This window comes from Geotrypetes seraphini, chromosome 5, assembly GCF_902459505.1.
Source record: "Geotrypetes seraphini chromosome 5, aGeoSer1.1, whole genome shotgun sequence".
NCBI lineage: Eukaryota > Metazoa > Chordata > Amphibia > Gymnophiona > Dermophiidae > Geotrypetes > Geotrypetes seraphini.
In genome coordinates this window covers 113,744,898-113,763,184 of record NC_047088.1, presented here as the reverse complement: position 1 = coordinate 113,763,184, position 18,287 = coordinate 113,744,898, and the positions used below count along the sequence as shown (strand labels likewise).

General features: G+C 44.0%; 1 protein-coding gene across 5 annotated transcripts in view; it reads left to right on the top strand.

Annotated features, from left to right (window-relative positions):
- Nucleotides 1–18,287, top strand: part of SLC19A1 (solute carrier family 19 member 1) — a 122,023-nt gene that overhangs the window by 33,076 nt on the left and 70,660 nt on the right. For 4 of the 5 annotated variants that reach the window (XM_033945925.1, XM_033945926.1, XM_033945927.1 and 1 more), the window contains exon 2: nucleotides 12,922–13,614. The exons of the other annotated variant lie outside the window; for it this stretch is intronic. In XM_033945925.1, the coding sequence (XP_033801816.1) occupies nucleotides 13,375–13,614 (240 nt within the window). In that variant the 5' untranslated portion in view covers nucleotides 12,922–13,374. The remainder of the gene's footprint in view (nucleotides 1–12,921; nucleotides 13,615–18,287) is intronic. 5 annotated transcript variants of the gene reach the window in all.

Sequence of the window (18,287 nt, the reverse complement as noted above, 5' to 3'; positions counted from 1 at the left end):
AACAAATTGAATTACCTATATCACTAGTTATTCCCATCTCTAGATCATTGATAAATATGTTAAAAAGCAGCAATCCCAGCACAGACCCCTGTGTAACCCCTCTATTTATCCTTCTCTATTGAGAATATTGACCATTTCTTCTGTAAACTTATGCCAGAGATTATATTAAATCTAATCTTGTTATGATCACTGTTATCAAGTGGCCCCAGCACCATTACCTCCCTCACCAATTCATGTGCTCCACTAAGAACTAGATCTAGAATTCTTCCCCCTTCTTGTTGGTTCCTGAACCAATTGCTCCATAAAGAAGTACTTGATTTCATTAAGAATTTTATCTCCCTAGCTCTGAAGATCCATTTACCCAGTCAATATCGAGGTAGTTGAAATCACTCATTATTACTGTGCTACCCTGTTTGTTAGCTTCCCTAATGTCTTTATAACATTTCAGCATCTGTCTATTCATCCTGGTCAGACAGATGGTAGTACACTCCTATCATTATTCTTTTCCCATTACACCTTGAATTTCTACCCATAGGGATTCCAAGATGTGTTTCTGTTCCTTAGTCCGTTTGATTCAAGGCCCTCCTTAACATATAACGCTATGCCTCCACCAATTCGATCCACCCTATCACTATGATATAACTAGTACCCTGGTATCACAGTGTCCCATTATTTATCTTCCTTCCACCAGGTTTCAGAGAAGCCTATTATTATCCCAGGACAAGCAGGCAGCATATTCTTGACTGATGGGTGACGGCACCGATGGAGCCCCGGTACGGACAATTTTAGAGTGATTGCACTCTAAGAACTTGGAAAGTTCTAGTAGGCCGCACCGCGCACGCGTGAGTGCATTCCCGCCCGACAGAGGCGCGCGGTCCCCAGTTTCTTAGTTTCCGCGGAGCTAAGAAGATGCATTTTCAATGGCTGTTGAAACCTTTTTCTCTTTTCGCCTTCCCGCTCGCGTAAACCGTTTTGGAAATATATATATTTCCCCTTTTTTCTTTTTCTTATTTTCTTTAAAAAAAAAAAAAGACTTTTCTTTTTTTCTTCTTTTTTCGGGTTCGCCCCGGCGGGGCCTGCTGCCACTATCGAGGCCTCGGCCTTCGATTTGGCAGAAGCCGTCTTTACGTTCATGCCCCCCCAACCCGGAATTAAGAAGTGCCAGCGGTGCGCGAGGCCCATTTCTCTCACTGACCCGCACAACTGGTGTTTACAGTGCCTGGGTCCTGACCATCGAGCGTCCACCTGCACCTGCTGTGCCACTCTCAAAAAGAGAACTTTAAAAAACCACCAGATCAGCAGCGGTTATTATTTGGTACCGATATGTTGGATTCGGCGGCACTGGCTCCGACTTCGGCACCGACCCAGTCGGCACCTACCTCATCGACACCGCGCCGGCGTCGCATCCCTCAGGTAAGCCGGCTAAGAAGCCTTCCCCGCTGGAGCGTCCTCCAGTCTCAGTAGCAGCGAGCCCAGTCCTGCCGACCTCGAGGCGCCCGCGGAAGCGCTCCGCTCCGATTGAGGTGAGCCCCTCGACCTCGGGTTCCTCTTCGGAGTGCAGAAGAAAAAGGCGGTACCGGTGCCTTCCCTGGACGAGCGAATTTCCGCTGTCCTGCAGGCTCAGCTCAAGGAGCAGTTACAGCAGCTGCTTCCTGCTCTTTTGCAACCGAGCCTTCCAGTCCCGGTCCGGTCTGAGCCACCGGTACCGGCAGTGGAACAGCCTCTTTTATCGGCATCCACTCTGTCGGTACCGGTGCATTCGGCTTCATCAGTTTCCATGCCGACATTAGCGCCGGAACCTAGGTCCTTACACCAGGCTGTGCAAACTTCAGCACCGACACAGCCTATCACATCTCCCGGTACCGTTTCCCAGAGGTCTGGTAAGTTGATTCACAAAACTCGACACCTAGAACCCTCCACACCGGAATCACGGGACCGCAGCTTTCAAGTAAGGGACCCTGATCTGTGGGGTGACTCAGAGGAGCCTCTTCTCTCTGAGGGGGAGTGTTCATCGGGGGATGAGGATCCTTCTCTTTTAGATCCGTCCTCTAAGCCTGATGCAACCTCTTTCACCTCTTTTCTTAAAGAGATGTGTGACTCCCTCTCTATTCCCTTGGAGGCTGAATCCAAAAAATCCAAGGCATTCCTCGATGCACTGGATTTTGACCAGCCTCCAAGGGAATTTCTGAAATTGCCTCTCCATGATATACTACGAGAGACTTTCTACAAAAATCTAGAGACACCTTTGACCGTCCCAGGAGCTCCCCGCAAACTGGACTCCTTATATAAGGTCATACCTATTCCAGGCTTTGACAAACCACAACTCCCTCATGAATCTCTTTTGGTGGAATCCACTTTAAAGAAATCCACAGGAGCTAGTGTGTACGCCTCTGTCCCTCCTGGCAGAGAAGGTAAGGCCATGGATAAGTTTGGCAAAAGGTTATATCAGAATGCGATGCTGGCTAATAGATCAGGGAATTATGCTTTCCACTTTTTATTCTACCTTAAGTATCTCATTCAGAATTTGTCTACTTTTGAAAAATACCTCCCTAACCGAAAAAGATCTGCCTTTCGCCAAACTTCTTCATCGCTCTTACAACTTCGTAAGTTCATGGTCAGGTCGATCTATGACACCTTTGAGCTGACCTCTCGGGCCACGGCTATATCAGTGGCCATGCGTCGACTGGCTTGGCTCAGAGTTTCAGAACTTGATGTCAATCATCAAGATCGACTGGCTAATGCACCTTGCCTGGGGGATGAGCTGTTTGGAGAATCCATGGACTCCACTACCCAAAAGCTCTCAGCTCATGAGACTAGGTGGGATACTCTCCTCAAAACAAAAAAGAAGACCCCACCCACCAGGCCCTTTCGCCAGCAATCGGCCTACCAACGTCGATTTGTGGCTCGTCCTCTGCCACTGGCCCCTCAACAACCCAGGCGTCAGAGGCAACAACAGAGGCAAAACACTAGACCAGCTCCTCCACAGAAATCCTCACAACCCTTTTGACTTGATTCTCCAGGACATAGCCAGTATCCCACCATCTACCCATCTTCTGCTGCCCATAGGAGGACGTCTTACTCATTTCATAAGCCGTTGGGAAACCATCACCTCGGATCAGTGGGTCCTCAACATCATCCGCCACGGCTACTCTCTCAACTTTCAGACTCTTCCTGCCCAAGGTCTGCCAAAAGAGTCTGCTTTGAACACTCCTCAGTCTTCCCTCCTTCTTCAAGAGGTTCAATCCCTCCTCCTTCTGAACGCCATAGAGGAGGTTCCTCTAGATCAGCAGGGACAGGGATTCTACTCTCGTTATTTTCTAGTCCCCAAAAAAACAGGAGATCTCAGACCCATCCTAGATCTTCGTGATCTCAACAAATGCTTGGTCAAAGAGAAATTCAGAATGCTTTCTCTGGCCACTCTTTACCCTCTTCTCAATCAGGGCGACTGGCTATTCTCCCTCGATCTCAAAGAGGCATATACTCGCATACCGGTCAATCTGGCCTCCAGACAGTACCTCCGCTTCATGATCCATCATTGTCATTACCAATACAAGGTGCTGCCCTTCGGTCTTGCCTCCTCTCCAAGAGTATTCACCAAATGTCTGATTGTGGTGGCTGCCTTTCTACGTTCTCACCACCTTCAAGTCTTTCCTTACCTGGACGATTGGTTAATCAAGGCCACTTCATCTCAGACAGTACTTCTGGCCACCAACCAAACCATCCTGTTTCTTCGACTTCTGGGGTTCGAGATCAATCTACCCAAATCTCATCTCATCCCTACTCAGAGACTTCAGTTCATCGGAGCGGTACTGGACACAGTCCTCATGAAAGCGTTCCTGCCGTCCAACCGTCTTCAAACTCTTCAGTCTCTATGTCAGCAGGTGCTTTCTCAACGTTCCATCTCTGCCAAGCAGATGATGATACTCTTGGGTCACATGGCCTCCACAGTTCATGTCACACCCTTCGCACGTCTTCACCTGCGCACTCCTCAATGGACCCTAGCTTCTCAGTGGTCCCAAGCGACGGATCCCTGCTCACGACATATATCTGTGACATCGTCTCTTCGTCAGTCTCTGCAATGGTGGTTGATATCCTCAAATCTCTCCAGAGGTCTTCTGTTCCATCTACCTCCTCATCAACTGATCATCACCACCGATGCCTCCCCTTACGCCTGGGGAGCTCATTTGAATGAGTTCCAAACTCAGGGTCTTTGGACGGCTCAGGAAATGAAACATCACATCAATTTCCTGGAACTCAGAGCGATGTTTTATGCCCTCAAGGCCTTCCAACATCTTCTCTTTCCTCAAGTCCTCCTGCTGTGCACAGACAATCAAGTTGCAATGTACTACATCAACAAGCAGGGTGGGACAGGCTCTCGCCTCTTGTGCCAGGAAGCCCAAAAGATTTGGACTTGGGCCACAGATCACCAACTCTTCAAGAAGGCGATCTACATTCAGGGAGAGCAGAATTCCTTGGCGGACAAACTCAGCAGAATTCTCCAACTTCACGAGTGGACTCTCGATCCTTTAACTCTACAGTCTATCTTCGCGCAGTGGGGCACTCCTCAGATATACCTCTTTGCAGCTCCTCACAATCACCAGCTGCCCCTCTTCTGCTCCAGACTCTACTCTCCTCACCGTCTGACAGCGGATGCGTTTCTCCTAGATTGGTCCAATCTGTTCCTGTATGCTTTCCCTCCGCTACCTCTCATGTTACGAACATTGTTCAAGCTCAAGAGGGAACAGGCCAACATGATTCTCATCGCTCCACGATGGCCCAGACAACATTGGTTCTCCCTTCTACTTCAACTCAGTTCCAGGGAGCCTATTCTTCTTCCAATGTTTCCTTCTCTGCTTACACAGCATCAGGAGACCCTTCTGCATCCCAACCTACAGTCTCTGCACCTGACAGCTTGGTATCTCTCGGGCTGAATTCGAATGATACTTTGTTGTCTCAACCCGTTCGTTCCATTCTGGATGCCTCCAGGAAACCTGCAACTCTGCAATGTTACCATCAGAAGTGGACAAGATTTTCTTCCTGGTGTCTTCTTCATCATCATAATCCTACGTCCCTTGCAGTGGAGACTTTGTTGGATTACCTTCTTTCTTTGTCTGACTCTGGTCTCAAGTCTACTTCCATCAGAGTCCACCTCAGTGCTATTGCTGCTTTTCATGAGCCAGTTCATGGGAAACTCCTTTCAGCTCATCCCTTGGTTTCCAGGTTCATGCGGGGTCTTTTCAATGTGAAACCACCTCTTAAAGCACCCCCTGTAGTCTGGGATCTCAATGTGGTTCTCTCCGCCTTAATGAAGCCTCCGTTTGAACCTTTGGCTACGACTCCTTTCAAGTTTCTCACATGGAAAGTGGTCTTCCTTATTGCTCTAACCTCTGCCAGGAGGGTCAGTGAGCTACATGCACTAGTTGTGGATCCACCTTTTACAATCTTTCATCATGACAAGGTGGTTCTGCGTACACATCCAAAGTTTCTCGCTAAGGTTGTCTCTGAATTCCATCTCAAACAATCCATTGTTCTGCCTGTCTTCTTTCTGAAACCTCATTCTCATTCTGGAGAACAGGCTCTACATACTTTGGACTGTAAAAGGGCTCTAGCTTACTATTTAGAGCGTACTAAGCCCCACAGATCAGCTCCCCAACTCTTTCTGTCCTTTGATCCGAATAAATTGGGACGTCATGTTTCTAAACGTACGTTGTCTAATTGGCTTGCAGCGTGCATTTCATTCTGTTATGCTCAGACCGGACTGACACTGGAAGGTTCTGTCACGGCCCATAGAGTTAGAGCTATGTCAGCATCTGTAGCTTTCCTCTGTTCCACGCCGATTGAGGAAATCTGCAAGGCTGCTACTTGGTCCTCAGTTCATACTTTTACATCTCACTATTGTCTGGATGCATTCTCCAGAAGGGATGGACACTTCGGCCAATCTGTTTTGCAAAATTTATTTTTCTAATGGCCAACCTTCCCTCCATCCCTCTTTTTGTTAGCTTGGAGGTCACCCATCAGTCAAGAATATGCTGCCTGCTTGTCCTGGGATAAAGCACAGTTACTTACCGTAACAGGTGTTATCCAGGGACAGCAGGCAGATATTCTTGCATCCCACCCACCTCCCCGGGTTGGCTTCTTAGCTGGCTTATCCTAACTGGGGACCGCACACCTCTGTCGGGCGGGAAGGCACTCGCGCGTGCGCGGTGCGGCCTACTAGAACTTTCCAAGTTCTTTGAGTGCAATCACTCTAAAATTGTCCGTACCGGGGCTCCTTCGGTGCCGTCACCCATCAGTCAAGAATATCTGCCTGCTGTCCCTGGATAACACCTGTTACGGTAAGTAACTGTGCTTAACTATCTTTTCATTTAGTGCAATATATATTCTAACTCTCCCATCTTGTTTCTTAGGCTTATGTCATTTGCAAACAGACATTTCAAACAATGTTTGTCTTATCTGTTTACAATTTGCTCAGCAGTTGACATGGTTGATTTGTAATCTTTAAAATCAGCCTGCTCTGAATTTAAGGAAACCTGGTCTACTGCGGCCGGTATTGCAATCACACTATTGGGATGCTTTGTCTTTCCTTTTATGATGATATCTTTTAAAGATACCTTATCCCAAGCCATGCTCTTTTGAGCGACTGTCAGCCTTCCCCCAGTTGCTAGTTTAAAAGCTGCTCTATCTCCTTTTTAAATATTGACCCCCAGCAGCCTGGTTCCATCTGGTTAAGGTGGAGCCCATCTTTGCAGAATAGGTTCACCTTCCTCAATATGTTGCCCAGTTCCTAATAAATCTAAAACCTTCCTCCCTGCATATCCAAGCATTGAGACTCCGTAGCTCTGCCTGTCTTTTGGGACCTGCTGTAGGAATGATGCTTTCACACAAGGCTCAGATCAGGATGAGGCAACCTAAATGGATGGTCTCTCCCCCTTTTATTGAGAATTTTAGCTCCTTTAATTACTTAGCTAATGCTCTGCAAAGTTACAATTTCATCATGCACATACAGTGAGGATTATAACAAGGTAACTCATTTGATTTCATATCTCATGTGCTTCTCAAAGCTACTATCTCACGTGACATATGAATACATCATAACAGTTACAATAAAGTGATTTCCAATGTGTACACTTCTAATATGTCTAAAATCTTACTATAGCATGCAACAGTCCAAAGGTTATAATGCATGCTCCTTAAGCCTCTCGGGATTAGCCTTAAACTCAGGGCCTGCTTCTGCACGTAGGCAAAGTTTGATTGTTGCCCATATAAGGAAGATAAACAAGATAAGAAATAAGGGTAAATGTGTGTCAGGTTAATATGTGACAAGAAGGGAGGGGGGAATGCCTCAGCATTTGTCACAAGGTGCTAGCATTTTCCTTGCTAATAGAATGTCGACGTGGCAGGAGGGGAGAGGAAATGAGAAAGGATCCATACTTCCTTCACAAGGCCTCAGATCCAAACCAAGGCTCAGAGTTCATTGTGCTGACCTGGCCTGTGTTCAGACCTTACCCTGGTTCAGAACCACTGCATCCCTTCAACCTGCATGTGGAACAGGGCGCACTTCTGAAAATGCTACCCTGGACGTTCTGGATTTTAGCTTCCTACCTAAGAGCTTAAATTTGGCTTCCAGAACCTCCTTACCACATTTCCCTATGTCATTGGTACCTACATGTACCAAGACAGCAGGTTCCTTCTCAGCACTCTCTAAAATCTTATCTACGTGAGGTCCGCCACCTTCGCACCAGGCAAGCAGGTAACCAAGCGATCCTTACGTCCACTAGTCTCCCAGCTATCTACATTGCCTAATGATCAAATTTCCCACTATAACTGCTGTTTTAACCCTTCCCTCTTGGGCAGAAGCCCCTGGAGACACAGTACAAGAGGACATTGCATCTCTTGGTGGACAGGCTCTGGTTACAAGGTTGCCTTCTGCTTCACCAGGGTTATGCTTTCCTTTAAGAAGACCTCCCTCCTCCACGACAGCACAGGCTACCAGACTGGAGGTGGAACTTTTCTACAACATTCCTGTAGGTCTCCTTTATGTACCTGTTTCCCTTAGCTTTTCCAAGTGTAGCTTTTCCAAGTGTAAGAGATTGGACCAGTTCCCTGAGTGCTAGGAGCTCTTTACCGAGCACACTCATAAGACTTCCCACCAACTGGGCGATATTCAAACATGTGACACTCTGTGCAAAAGACTGGATAGCCCCTATCTTGCTGCTGGCCTGCATCTTAATGGTGATTTCTTTCTTAAGTTGCTATGGGAATTGGAATATGTATTCTAAATTCCCTTAAGATTGCTAGTTATATAGTAATGTTTAATTTTTATTATTTTGCAATGTTATAATTGGTAGGTTACCCTCTAGGGCAAGGGTGCACAAAATATCGATCGCGATCTACCTGTCGATCGCAAAGGCAATGCCGGTAGATCGCTGAGCCAGTGTTCTCCCTAGCATCTTTAGCATCTTTAAGCCGGGCGCTCTGCCCAGCTAATCTAGATGACATGCTTCCCCCGTTCTTCCCTCTGGACCTATCACAGTTGAAAGTTAATTACAGCAGCCTGCAGAGCAAACGTAACAGGCTGCTATTGGCCTCTGTAGCATGTTCCATCTGCTGCGGTCCCGCTCCTGACGTTAGAGGAGGTGTGGGAACACGGCAGAGAGAATGTGCTACAGAGGCCGACAGCAGCTTGCTATGTTTGCTCTGCAGGCTGCCGTAATTAACTTTCAACTGTGGTAGTTAGGCCCAGAGGGAAGAACGGAGACAAGGACCGTTACAATCAGTCACTGTGTTCAGGAAGCAGTGTAGGTAAGGCTGTGCCCATTGCGAGGGCCCGGTGGGATGGGGGTTGCCTTAGAGACGCTGGATCGGGGAGGGGGAGACAAAAGGACCTTAAGGAGGGGAGGGGGAAAGCAGCCTTGAACTAAAAACCTAGAACCAAAAGGGAGGGGGAAGACAGGGCAGATCCTGAACTACTAGAGGGGTTGGAGAGGGGAAACACCCTGAACCGAGGAAAGAGAGATGCCAGGCCCTGGGGAGGGGGAAGACAGAGTGAGAGAGGCAAAGACCTGGACCAAAGGTGGGAGGACTCAAAATGTTAGCAGAAGGAAGATAGAGAGAAGGAGAAACCTGAAACAAAGGGGAGGCAGAAGAGAGGGGGGGCAGATGACCTGGTTGTGAACTCAAGGTAAGTCTTCTGAATCTTGTCATAGAAGAACTCTGCAAATATCAGGAGATGACAGTTAAGGGGTGGGGATTGGTGGGGGCACTGTGAGTAGAGAGTTGAGTGTGTGGCAAAGCGATGGCGAGAGTTAGAGCTAAGAGAGTTAGTTAAATGCGCTAGCTTGGCAAGTGAGAGGGCAGACTGGAAGGATGTCAGCAGGAATTTGAAGTGTATGAAGTCAGCATATGTGTAGGATTTAAGCCAAAGACTTTCAGCAGCTTGAGCGCAGATATCAGAAGTTGGGCGGGGGAGGTGTCAGCCAGGGCGGGGTTTAATGCTCTTTACAGTACATGAAATGGGGAAGAGCAAGAGTATGATGAGAATGATGTTATAGGAGAAGATAGTTTCATTGACAGACTTATATGACATAGTAGTTGGGATGTGACAGTGGTGGTGAGTCACTTAATCCCCCAATTGCCCCAGGTACATTAGGTAGATTGCGAATCTGCTGGAACAGACAGAGAAAAATGCTTGAGTGCCTGAATAAATTCATGTAAACTGTTCTGAATTCCCCTGGGAGAATGGTATAGAAAATTGAATAAATAAATAAGACCTGATGCCATAAAGCAAACCAAGGTGATGCATGGTGAGAGAGCAATATCAGTGACCATATGGTCAGAATACCAAGAGGACTTTTTAAAAACAACTCAGAAACTTAAGAGATTGTTAAAATAATATATTTTACTAGTCTTTAAGCCCATTACATTAACGGGTGCTAGAATACTGTTCACCCTCTATGTTGCCCTTTCCATTCACTGCCCTCTCTTCTCTTTCCATCTCTCTCTCTCTCTCCCCCCTATGGCCTCTCTCCATCTCCTCCTTCCTTTTGTTTTGGTCTGGCATACCTTCCTCCTTCCCTCCAAGCCATTCTCTCCCCCTCTGCTCCCTTTCCTCATTTAACTACTTCATTGGTCAGCAGCAGCATTCACAATTCATTGCTGTTGCTGGCTTCAGGTCTTCCTCTTTGGCGGGTCCTGTCTTCATGAAAACAGGAAGTAGGCAGGACCGGCCAGAGAGGAAGGCCTGAAGCCGGCAACAGCAGCGAATTGTAAACGCTGCTGCTGCCTGAAGCACCCGAGGCAGACGCTTCTCTCCCCTCCCAGTCCAACCCCCGCTGACTCTGCGACCCTCCCAGCAAGATGACTTTAATATTAAACCTCCCTCCAGCGTTGGCAGCCGCAGCATGCTAAACAGGCTGCTTCGGCTTTCTTCTGCCGTTGAGTCTATCTGTCGCATCATTGATGACGTCATCGGTGACGCGGCAGAGGGACTCAATTGCAGGAGAAAGCCCGAAGCAGCCTGTTTAACGTGCAGCGACTGCCAACGCTGGAGGGATGTTTGTACCGGTGCAGAAGCGATATGTCTCTCCCCCTCCAGTACCTGTGCAGCACTTTGCTGCGGTGCATCTTCCCATGGGGGGGGGGGGGTTTGCACAGTGGGAGCCGGGTGAGAGTGGCGATCTCCAGTTGGGGGGGGGGTTTGCACAGTGGGAGCCGGGTGAGAGCGGCGATCTCCAGTTGTGGGAGGGGGGGTTTGTTTTAAGTTGAAAGCCGGCGCTGCAGCTCCTCTCTCGATCCTGGTGCTGTTCGAGAGAGGAGCCGGTACCATTCACAGTGAGAGGCGGGGGTGAGGAAGGCCGCCGCAGCTGTGTAATTTTTTTTAAAATTTGAAAGCCGCTGCGAGCAAGTGGTGACGTAAAACCCGCGCATGCGCAGTCGTGTTTCCATGACGGGATCAGGGAACACGTTTTTTTAGTGCGCATGTGCGGCCTATCATTTTATTATATTAGATAACTACCGGAAAAGGACTTTAAAGATCTTTGGGTCCCTTTTATTAAAGCTTAGTGTGTACTAAATGCCACATATCCCATTTATTCATTCATTCAATTTTCTATATCATTCTCCCAGGGGAGCTCAGAACAGTTTACATGAATTTATTCAGGTACTTAAGCATTTTTCCCTGCCTGTCCCTGTGAGCTCACAATGATGTACCTATAAGTGACTTGCCCAGGGTCATAAGGAGCAGTGTGGATTTGAACCTACATCCTCAGGATGCTGAAGCTTTAACTACTGCGCCACACTTTCCCCACAGCTATAAAATAAGGGTGCACAACGTTTAGTGCATGCTAAGCTTTAGTGAATTGGCCCATTTGTTTTCTATCACATTACAAAACAATAAAATTCTACTTTTTTCCATCTTCTGATCGTCCATTCAATCCTTCCTTCCCTACCCCACCTTATTTTTTTATTTATGAATTTTGAAACTATTTACACCCAAGCCATATCAAACGTATAAACAGAAAACCCCCCCAAGAGATAAACATTCTGCATTATATATTTGTGCATAGAAATCCAAGCTTTCAGAGAACAAATATATAATTTCTCTTGATTACAGTCCATAATTGAAGCAGAGCAAGAAATCATGGTAGATGTCTGAAGAACATAAACTAAGATCTGCCAGTTCATATTCCCAGTCATTACTATAATTCTATATACTGTAATTCGCTGAATGTCCAGCCTTCTTTCGATGTTGAACCGCCTAGAAGTTGTCTGACTATGGCGGTATAGAAAAATAAAGTTGTTATTATTATTATAAAGTCAGATGACTGCTTAGGGTCTAGAGGCAGAGAACTGTACATCTCGTTCTAAGGGAGGAAAAATAGGAATTTTACTAGACAAAAAGAAAGCCAACTGTGAAGGATCATAAAAAGCATATTTCACATTTTTATACCATATAATACATTTACAAGGAAACAAATGATACCAAGTCCCTATTTGCAAGACTCTAGGCCTGAGAAGCAAACATTTGATGCCATGTTGTTTGAATGGGTCTTGCCACATTTAGAAAAACCCAAACTTTTATGCTGTACAATAGTACCTGTCTGTTTCTAAGAAACTTCTGTAAGTTCAAATCATGGAACACAACATTATCAAAAATTGCAATTACCGTACTATTGCAGGCTGAGTTCATGCAGTATTTCCAGATGAAATTTCAACTGACAGAAAACTCTGAAGAGTTCAGTGTCTGGTCTTGATAATGAAATCATAATTGGGAACATAACAAGCTTGCAATATAATCAATGCAGACTGAAAAACAAGAAACTCAAAGTGCAATGTGGAGAAAAACATGTATTGAGATCTGTTTTCTCCACATTGCATTTTGAGTTTCTTTTGTTTTTCAGTTTTTTGGATGAATGTATGAAAGCCCAACAATTATTATAACACAGATAGTAATTTTGTCAAGAGATTTCTTAAATACAGTATTTGCTAAATATTTTCATAGGCAAAATTGCAGCATACTTTGGAAAGTTTATAAATCTTACATTTTTTTGATTGTGAAACAGTCTCCAGACTTCCCAACCTTCAGTTTAAATATTATTATTCTCTCTTATATTTACATATTCTAATGTCATCTTTTGCTCATACTATACTATACTATACTATACTATACTAACCTGAAAAAGAAGCTTTGGCCTCCAAATTTTAGTTGAAAAATGTTAGTTGAATAAAAAGATATCACCTTATTTTCAATTTTTTATTTATTAACCTTTAAAGTGGACTAACACAGATCCTTAGGTTATGTGCCTTTCCCTCCCTGTCTTTGTTGAGAGAATGTTTGTCCCTTTTTGCAAGCTTTGTAGACATGAGCTTTTATTTCTTGGCCACTCGTTTCTGAATTCTTTTTACTTCTGGTTTTATTCACAGATAGCCTCCACTGGCAGTACAATTGATTCCTGGTGCTTCACGTTTTCATCGAATATTAAGAAAAATAGAAACCATTTCCTTAATGCCTTCCTTCAGCTATGTGTGTTTATTTAGCTTGTGTGTGTGTGTGTGTGTTTAGGCCATTAATGTGATTCTCCTGAGAATAGTGCTGTCTCCCTGGAAATGAAAATTGTTCTTCTGATAACAGCAGAGAATTCCTACAATATAGAATCTAGCAAGCAGAAGACAATTTATAGCAAAGAAAAGGTTGCTGTACCCAGCATCCCTGTGATTTTTCAAATCCCAGATTATAGTTCTTAAGACTGTGCATATTCTGTGAAATTCAAGGCACAAGTTACTCAGAAAGTGTTTTGAAAGAGTAGAAGAAGCACAAAGCTGATCAGTATTCCACCCCTCCATATGCCCCATATAGCAATTCTGTCATAAAGAGTCATGGCTACAGAGTGCAAGGACATCAGAGAACCTCAGATTTTGAGACCTTTAAATCTGGTACACAATTCAAAGCCCCAGGATTCCAAACCTTCAGGTCTAGCACCTGAAGCTGAAGCACAACGTTGGAAGTGGATGGTATTCTTTCTCTGTTTCTATGGCTTTATGACACAGATCAGACCAGGGGAGAGCTTCATTACTCCATACCTCCTAGGATCCGACAAAAACTTCACTACAGAGCAGGTGAGTTGGCCTTGTGTGGATTTATGAATGGTTTGAAATTAAGCATCTACTGAAGACATGCTTTGGTGACTTAATAAACAGTGCCATATACTGTACATTGATACAGAAAATGGATTTACATATATTAGAAAGTTTGAGCTGATAAATTTTAGTAAAATTATTCACAGTTACAGTATATGTTTAGATTTCACTAATAAACATGCACATGTGTTGAGTCCCAGAGTTGACAGAACATATTAGAAAAAAGCATGGATGTTGATGTTCCCCTTAACTGTATCCATGACATCCTGTTTGTCTGTCTTGTCTGTTTAGATTGTAAGCTCTTTCGAGCAGGCACAGCATACGTCTGGTAGAGCTATAGAAATAATTCACTGGCCAACACTTATTTTGGTGCCTCAAATGTTACACTTGTTTCTGGGTATATCTGACCTGCTGATTCCAAAACTGGCACCAGTTTTCTCCTATCAGCTCTAGGTTTTGAGATACAAAACATGTGCCATATACCACACTTCACTCTGTTCGCCCATTAAAAAATCTGGATATTTTAATGTAGCGTTTAAATTAATATCTTTTAAGCATGAAGGAAACATATTAAAAATTTTTTTTATAAAGTGTACAACATGAAAATCTACTTATTTCATACCAAAAGTACAAGTTGATGATACAAACATTCTAGTCATTTGACACACAAGAAGCTCTTTTTGTAAGACTTGCGAGAGTGGAATCTGCCAAGACAATTCTGCATAAGATTCCAACAATAGTCTGCCATCATGTGTGCATCCCATCTTCTTTTGTATCTGGCTTCCATAGTTTTTATGTCTTAGTGAAATCTTTCGCCTTGCTTTTCGCTTAAATCACCAAGGTTCTCTGAAAAGCGATCTAAGTGACTGTGCAGATAATGGACTTTAACACTTATGTTACAGCCAAGCCTGTTGAAATGAAAGTCACAAATAAACAATAGGGGAAATTTCAATGTTAAACTGGCGAGGGTTCAAAAAGATATATCAAATATATGACACAAGAAAATAAACTCCCTTAACTAACTAGCAAATTTTAAAGTTAACTGCTAATAATTTTAATGCTTTAGACACAGATATGCTCAGAGACCTGGAGGCTGTACCTGGAGAATACCCCATATACAGCCTCTCCATCCAATCATAGCATATTATATTTGATTCCAAATTGAATAGTGGTACTGGACCTTTAAAATTTCAGATTAAAAATTTAATGTGCCACTTATCTCATTTCAAAGGTTCCTGAGTCAAGCTCTTTGTCAAACCCTAACAATTCACTTCCTTCCATAAAAGACAAATTAGTTCAGATAACCTGCTGGAAGAGACATAATAAAATAATCCAATGAACAGTAGCAATGCCTCCCCCAAAAAAAGATGGGAGGGGGGGGGGGAAGAGGGGATGCACTGGATTCCAAGGGAAGGCAGAAGCAGGCAAAATACCCACTCAATCTGTTCCTATGATCTCACTGGGCAGTGGCTTAATCCCCCTGTACCACATGCCTAGGATTACCATATGGGTCTAGAAAAAGGAGGATGGATTGAGGTATCCAGGTTTTACTGCCAATACTTTCAATGGATGTAAAGCCCAGATGTCTCTTTCTGTCCTCCTATTGCTTTCAGTAGAAGTGAAACCCAGATGTCTCAATCCATCCTCCTTTTTCTGGAGTCATATGGTAAACATTCACATGGCCATATCTCAAAATTTGAAAATCATCTTCATGAATGTATTCTTACCCTTCCTATCCTCCCTCTTTACCCAAGCCGTCTTCCTTTTTTCTGTCATCTCTCCTGTTTCTCTCCCCCCCCCAACTGTTCCGAACAATGGCAGCAGAACAGGGTGGGGATCTTTAATACCATAAGTGGAGCATTGCATGCCCTACAGCCCATCTTTTCTCTCTACCAGCATGTTTCTTATTCAAAGGAGACAGCCATGGGATCACTAATTGGTGCAATGCTGATAGTCTGTGACCTTTGAACAGGAAGCTGACCACAGGGACTAGCAGCATTGGACCTGATAAGAGGCGCTACTACTAATTTGCACTCTTCAATAAAAACAGAATTAGCAGTAATGACAGCCTTGGACTGGGAAGAAGTAAATTGAAGCAACAAACCAGAGCCCCACATTGCCCCTCGGCATCTCCAGTTCCAGGGGGCTTGTCTTAATATTTTTATTTGAGAATTAGCAGGGCAGTATGGAAAAGATGCAAATACAACATTTAAGCTTTTACTACCTGAAACAATAACCATGACTTTAGTCAAGAACCACAAATTACAGGTCCCTCAGGTATATCCAATCTAATCAGCAGCTGTCCCCATTGCACAATGACCAGTATGTGACCAAAACTATGAGTGCTGCTGCTTCAGTATCTTTGGCTGCTCTGAGAAGCATATTAGGCTTTGAAATTAAACTTTGATATCTCATGTATCAGTATTGCCACTGAATTATTGGTCTATTCTTTCATCCCATGTCATTATTGTACGAATCATTAAATTTGAAATATGGGAGATTCCTAATACAAAATGAAGATGAATGAGGAGTATAACCACCTCCTGATGAAAAAAGAGGTTGTGAATGAGTGCTCAACAGGCTTTTATGATTAAAGGTATGCACAATCAGGACCACACAAGTTATAGTTGTACGTTGCATGATTTTCCCACTGGTATCCCCTCACCCCACCCACATTTCCAGTATTGAACAAGCTTCTTCACTGTGTCCAGGAAAATATAATTGCAAGTATTTTGGCACCCCCCAGTCATTTTGAAATAAAGGCACAAGAGGTTTGGGAACAGTTTTTGTGTCCCTCTATATTTGTGCCCTGTGTGAGCACCGCTGATATTGCCCTTGGTATGGCTCTGCAAACTAGCTCCATGGAGTAAGCAGATAGGCTGTATAAAAGAGAATAAACAGCTAATACTAATTGGTCTGTGAGAAGTGTTTCCACTCTCCAGAGTAATCCCTTGTTCTTTCTTATTTGCATGGATCTTGTGTTTTTGTAATGAAAAATTTAGTAAGCTGAATTCCTTTGATACTTAACAAAACTCTTGGTACGTGGCTTGTTCCTTTCCCTTTATCTTTGTAAACTGATATAAAGGTTACATTCATTAGATTGCAGTATCCTGGAGTGAGAGTTTCTGAAAATGTTCCAAATAAATTAACTTTCCTTTTATTTATTTTTCTCCATTCTCTGCCTGTGGTACAGTCTTTGTAATATAAATGGAACCTTTGACATGGCCCGCTGTGAATGACTGGTGCTGGCATATGAAATTGTGTGTGAGTTTATTTTGGAAAGATACTTTTCTTTATTCAGTTGTTGAACAAGTGCTCTGAAGCCTTTACCTTAGAAGTTGCATTTTTACAGCCTGTTGACCTGTTCCCTATTTCGGAAGGAGTCCATATGTCAGGGATAGAAGAAACACAGACTTGGCCAAGGATCAATATGTACAAGTACTCAAATTTCTATACCTGGCTGCTGAAATATATCCTTAGCCGTCTAAAGCTGGACAGTTTAGATAGTGTTCTTCAACCTTTTTACATGTAGGGACTAGCGGAAATATAATAATTATTTTGTAGACTGGCACCGGTCCGCTGACAGGCGGTTGAACACTGCTTTAAACTATGTCAGCATTGTTTTCATTGATCTGTCATACTGTTTGTGATAAAGTGCTTTTTCACACAGATTTTGTTAATTTACTTTAGCTTTAGTTATATTCTTATGAATTTTATGTATGGAATGGCAGGTTAGTATGTTTTTAGTTTAAAATTATTTTTACAGCTATTTATCTGTCTTGGTGCTCCATTTATAAGAGGTACAGAGCTTTGCAGCTTTCTATTAGGGTGTTTTAAAAAAATATATATAGTCATTATTTTAATTGAAAGATGGTCCCTGAGCCTGTTGGCTAGTTTAGGTGGTTGACAAGGCTATGTGTTAGTAGCCCAATCAGGCATTTGGCATCACACTAACCTGAGAACAAGTGCATACTGTGGTAGGCAAGCTATTAAAGAAGTTATTAATAGCTTCTTTTCTTCTCCTTTTTTCACGTTTTCTCTCCAGCCCTGTTGTTGAGCATTGTGGTGCTGCTATTTCCAATAGTGGCTTCGTCCCAGCAGCTCTCAGTACTTGCTTGCAGCAACGATTCACTTAGGCAGCTTTGAGTCCTTTGATGGGTCGCTTCCGCCTCTGAGGAAAGAGGAAATTGCATCATCATAGGCGGACCTCGACTCAGCAAAAGCCCCAAGACTGCTTAAGTGAATCGCTGCTGCAGGCAAGTACTGAGAGCTGAAGGGAGGGGAGGAAGACACTGTCGGAGGCTCTCGCCGGCCCTGCACGGACCGGCAGGAAATTTCTATGGACCGGCATCGGTCCATGCACTGGCGGTTGAAGAACACCAGTTTAGATCACCCAAATGCTATCATCTAGACCAGTTGTCCCCAACCTTTTTGACCACAAGGACCACTTTTAGAGAAGCAAATTTTTCCAAGGACCGGTAAGGGGGGGGGAGAGGATTCAGGGCAGGTTCTTAGGGCAGTTTTATACACAATATACATTATATATCTATTGTTAAGTTATAATATTGTAATAGAAATTATACAACTTACCTTAATGCAAAATCAGTGGGAGCCCTGAGCTTGTTTTCCTGCAACCAGACTGTCCCCTCTGG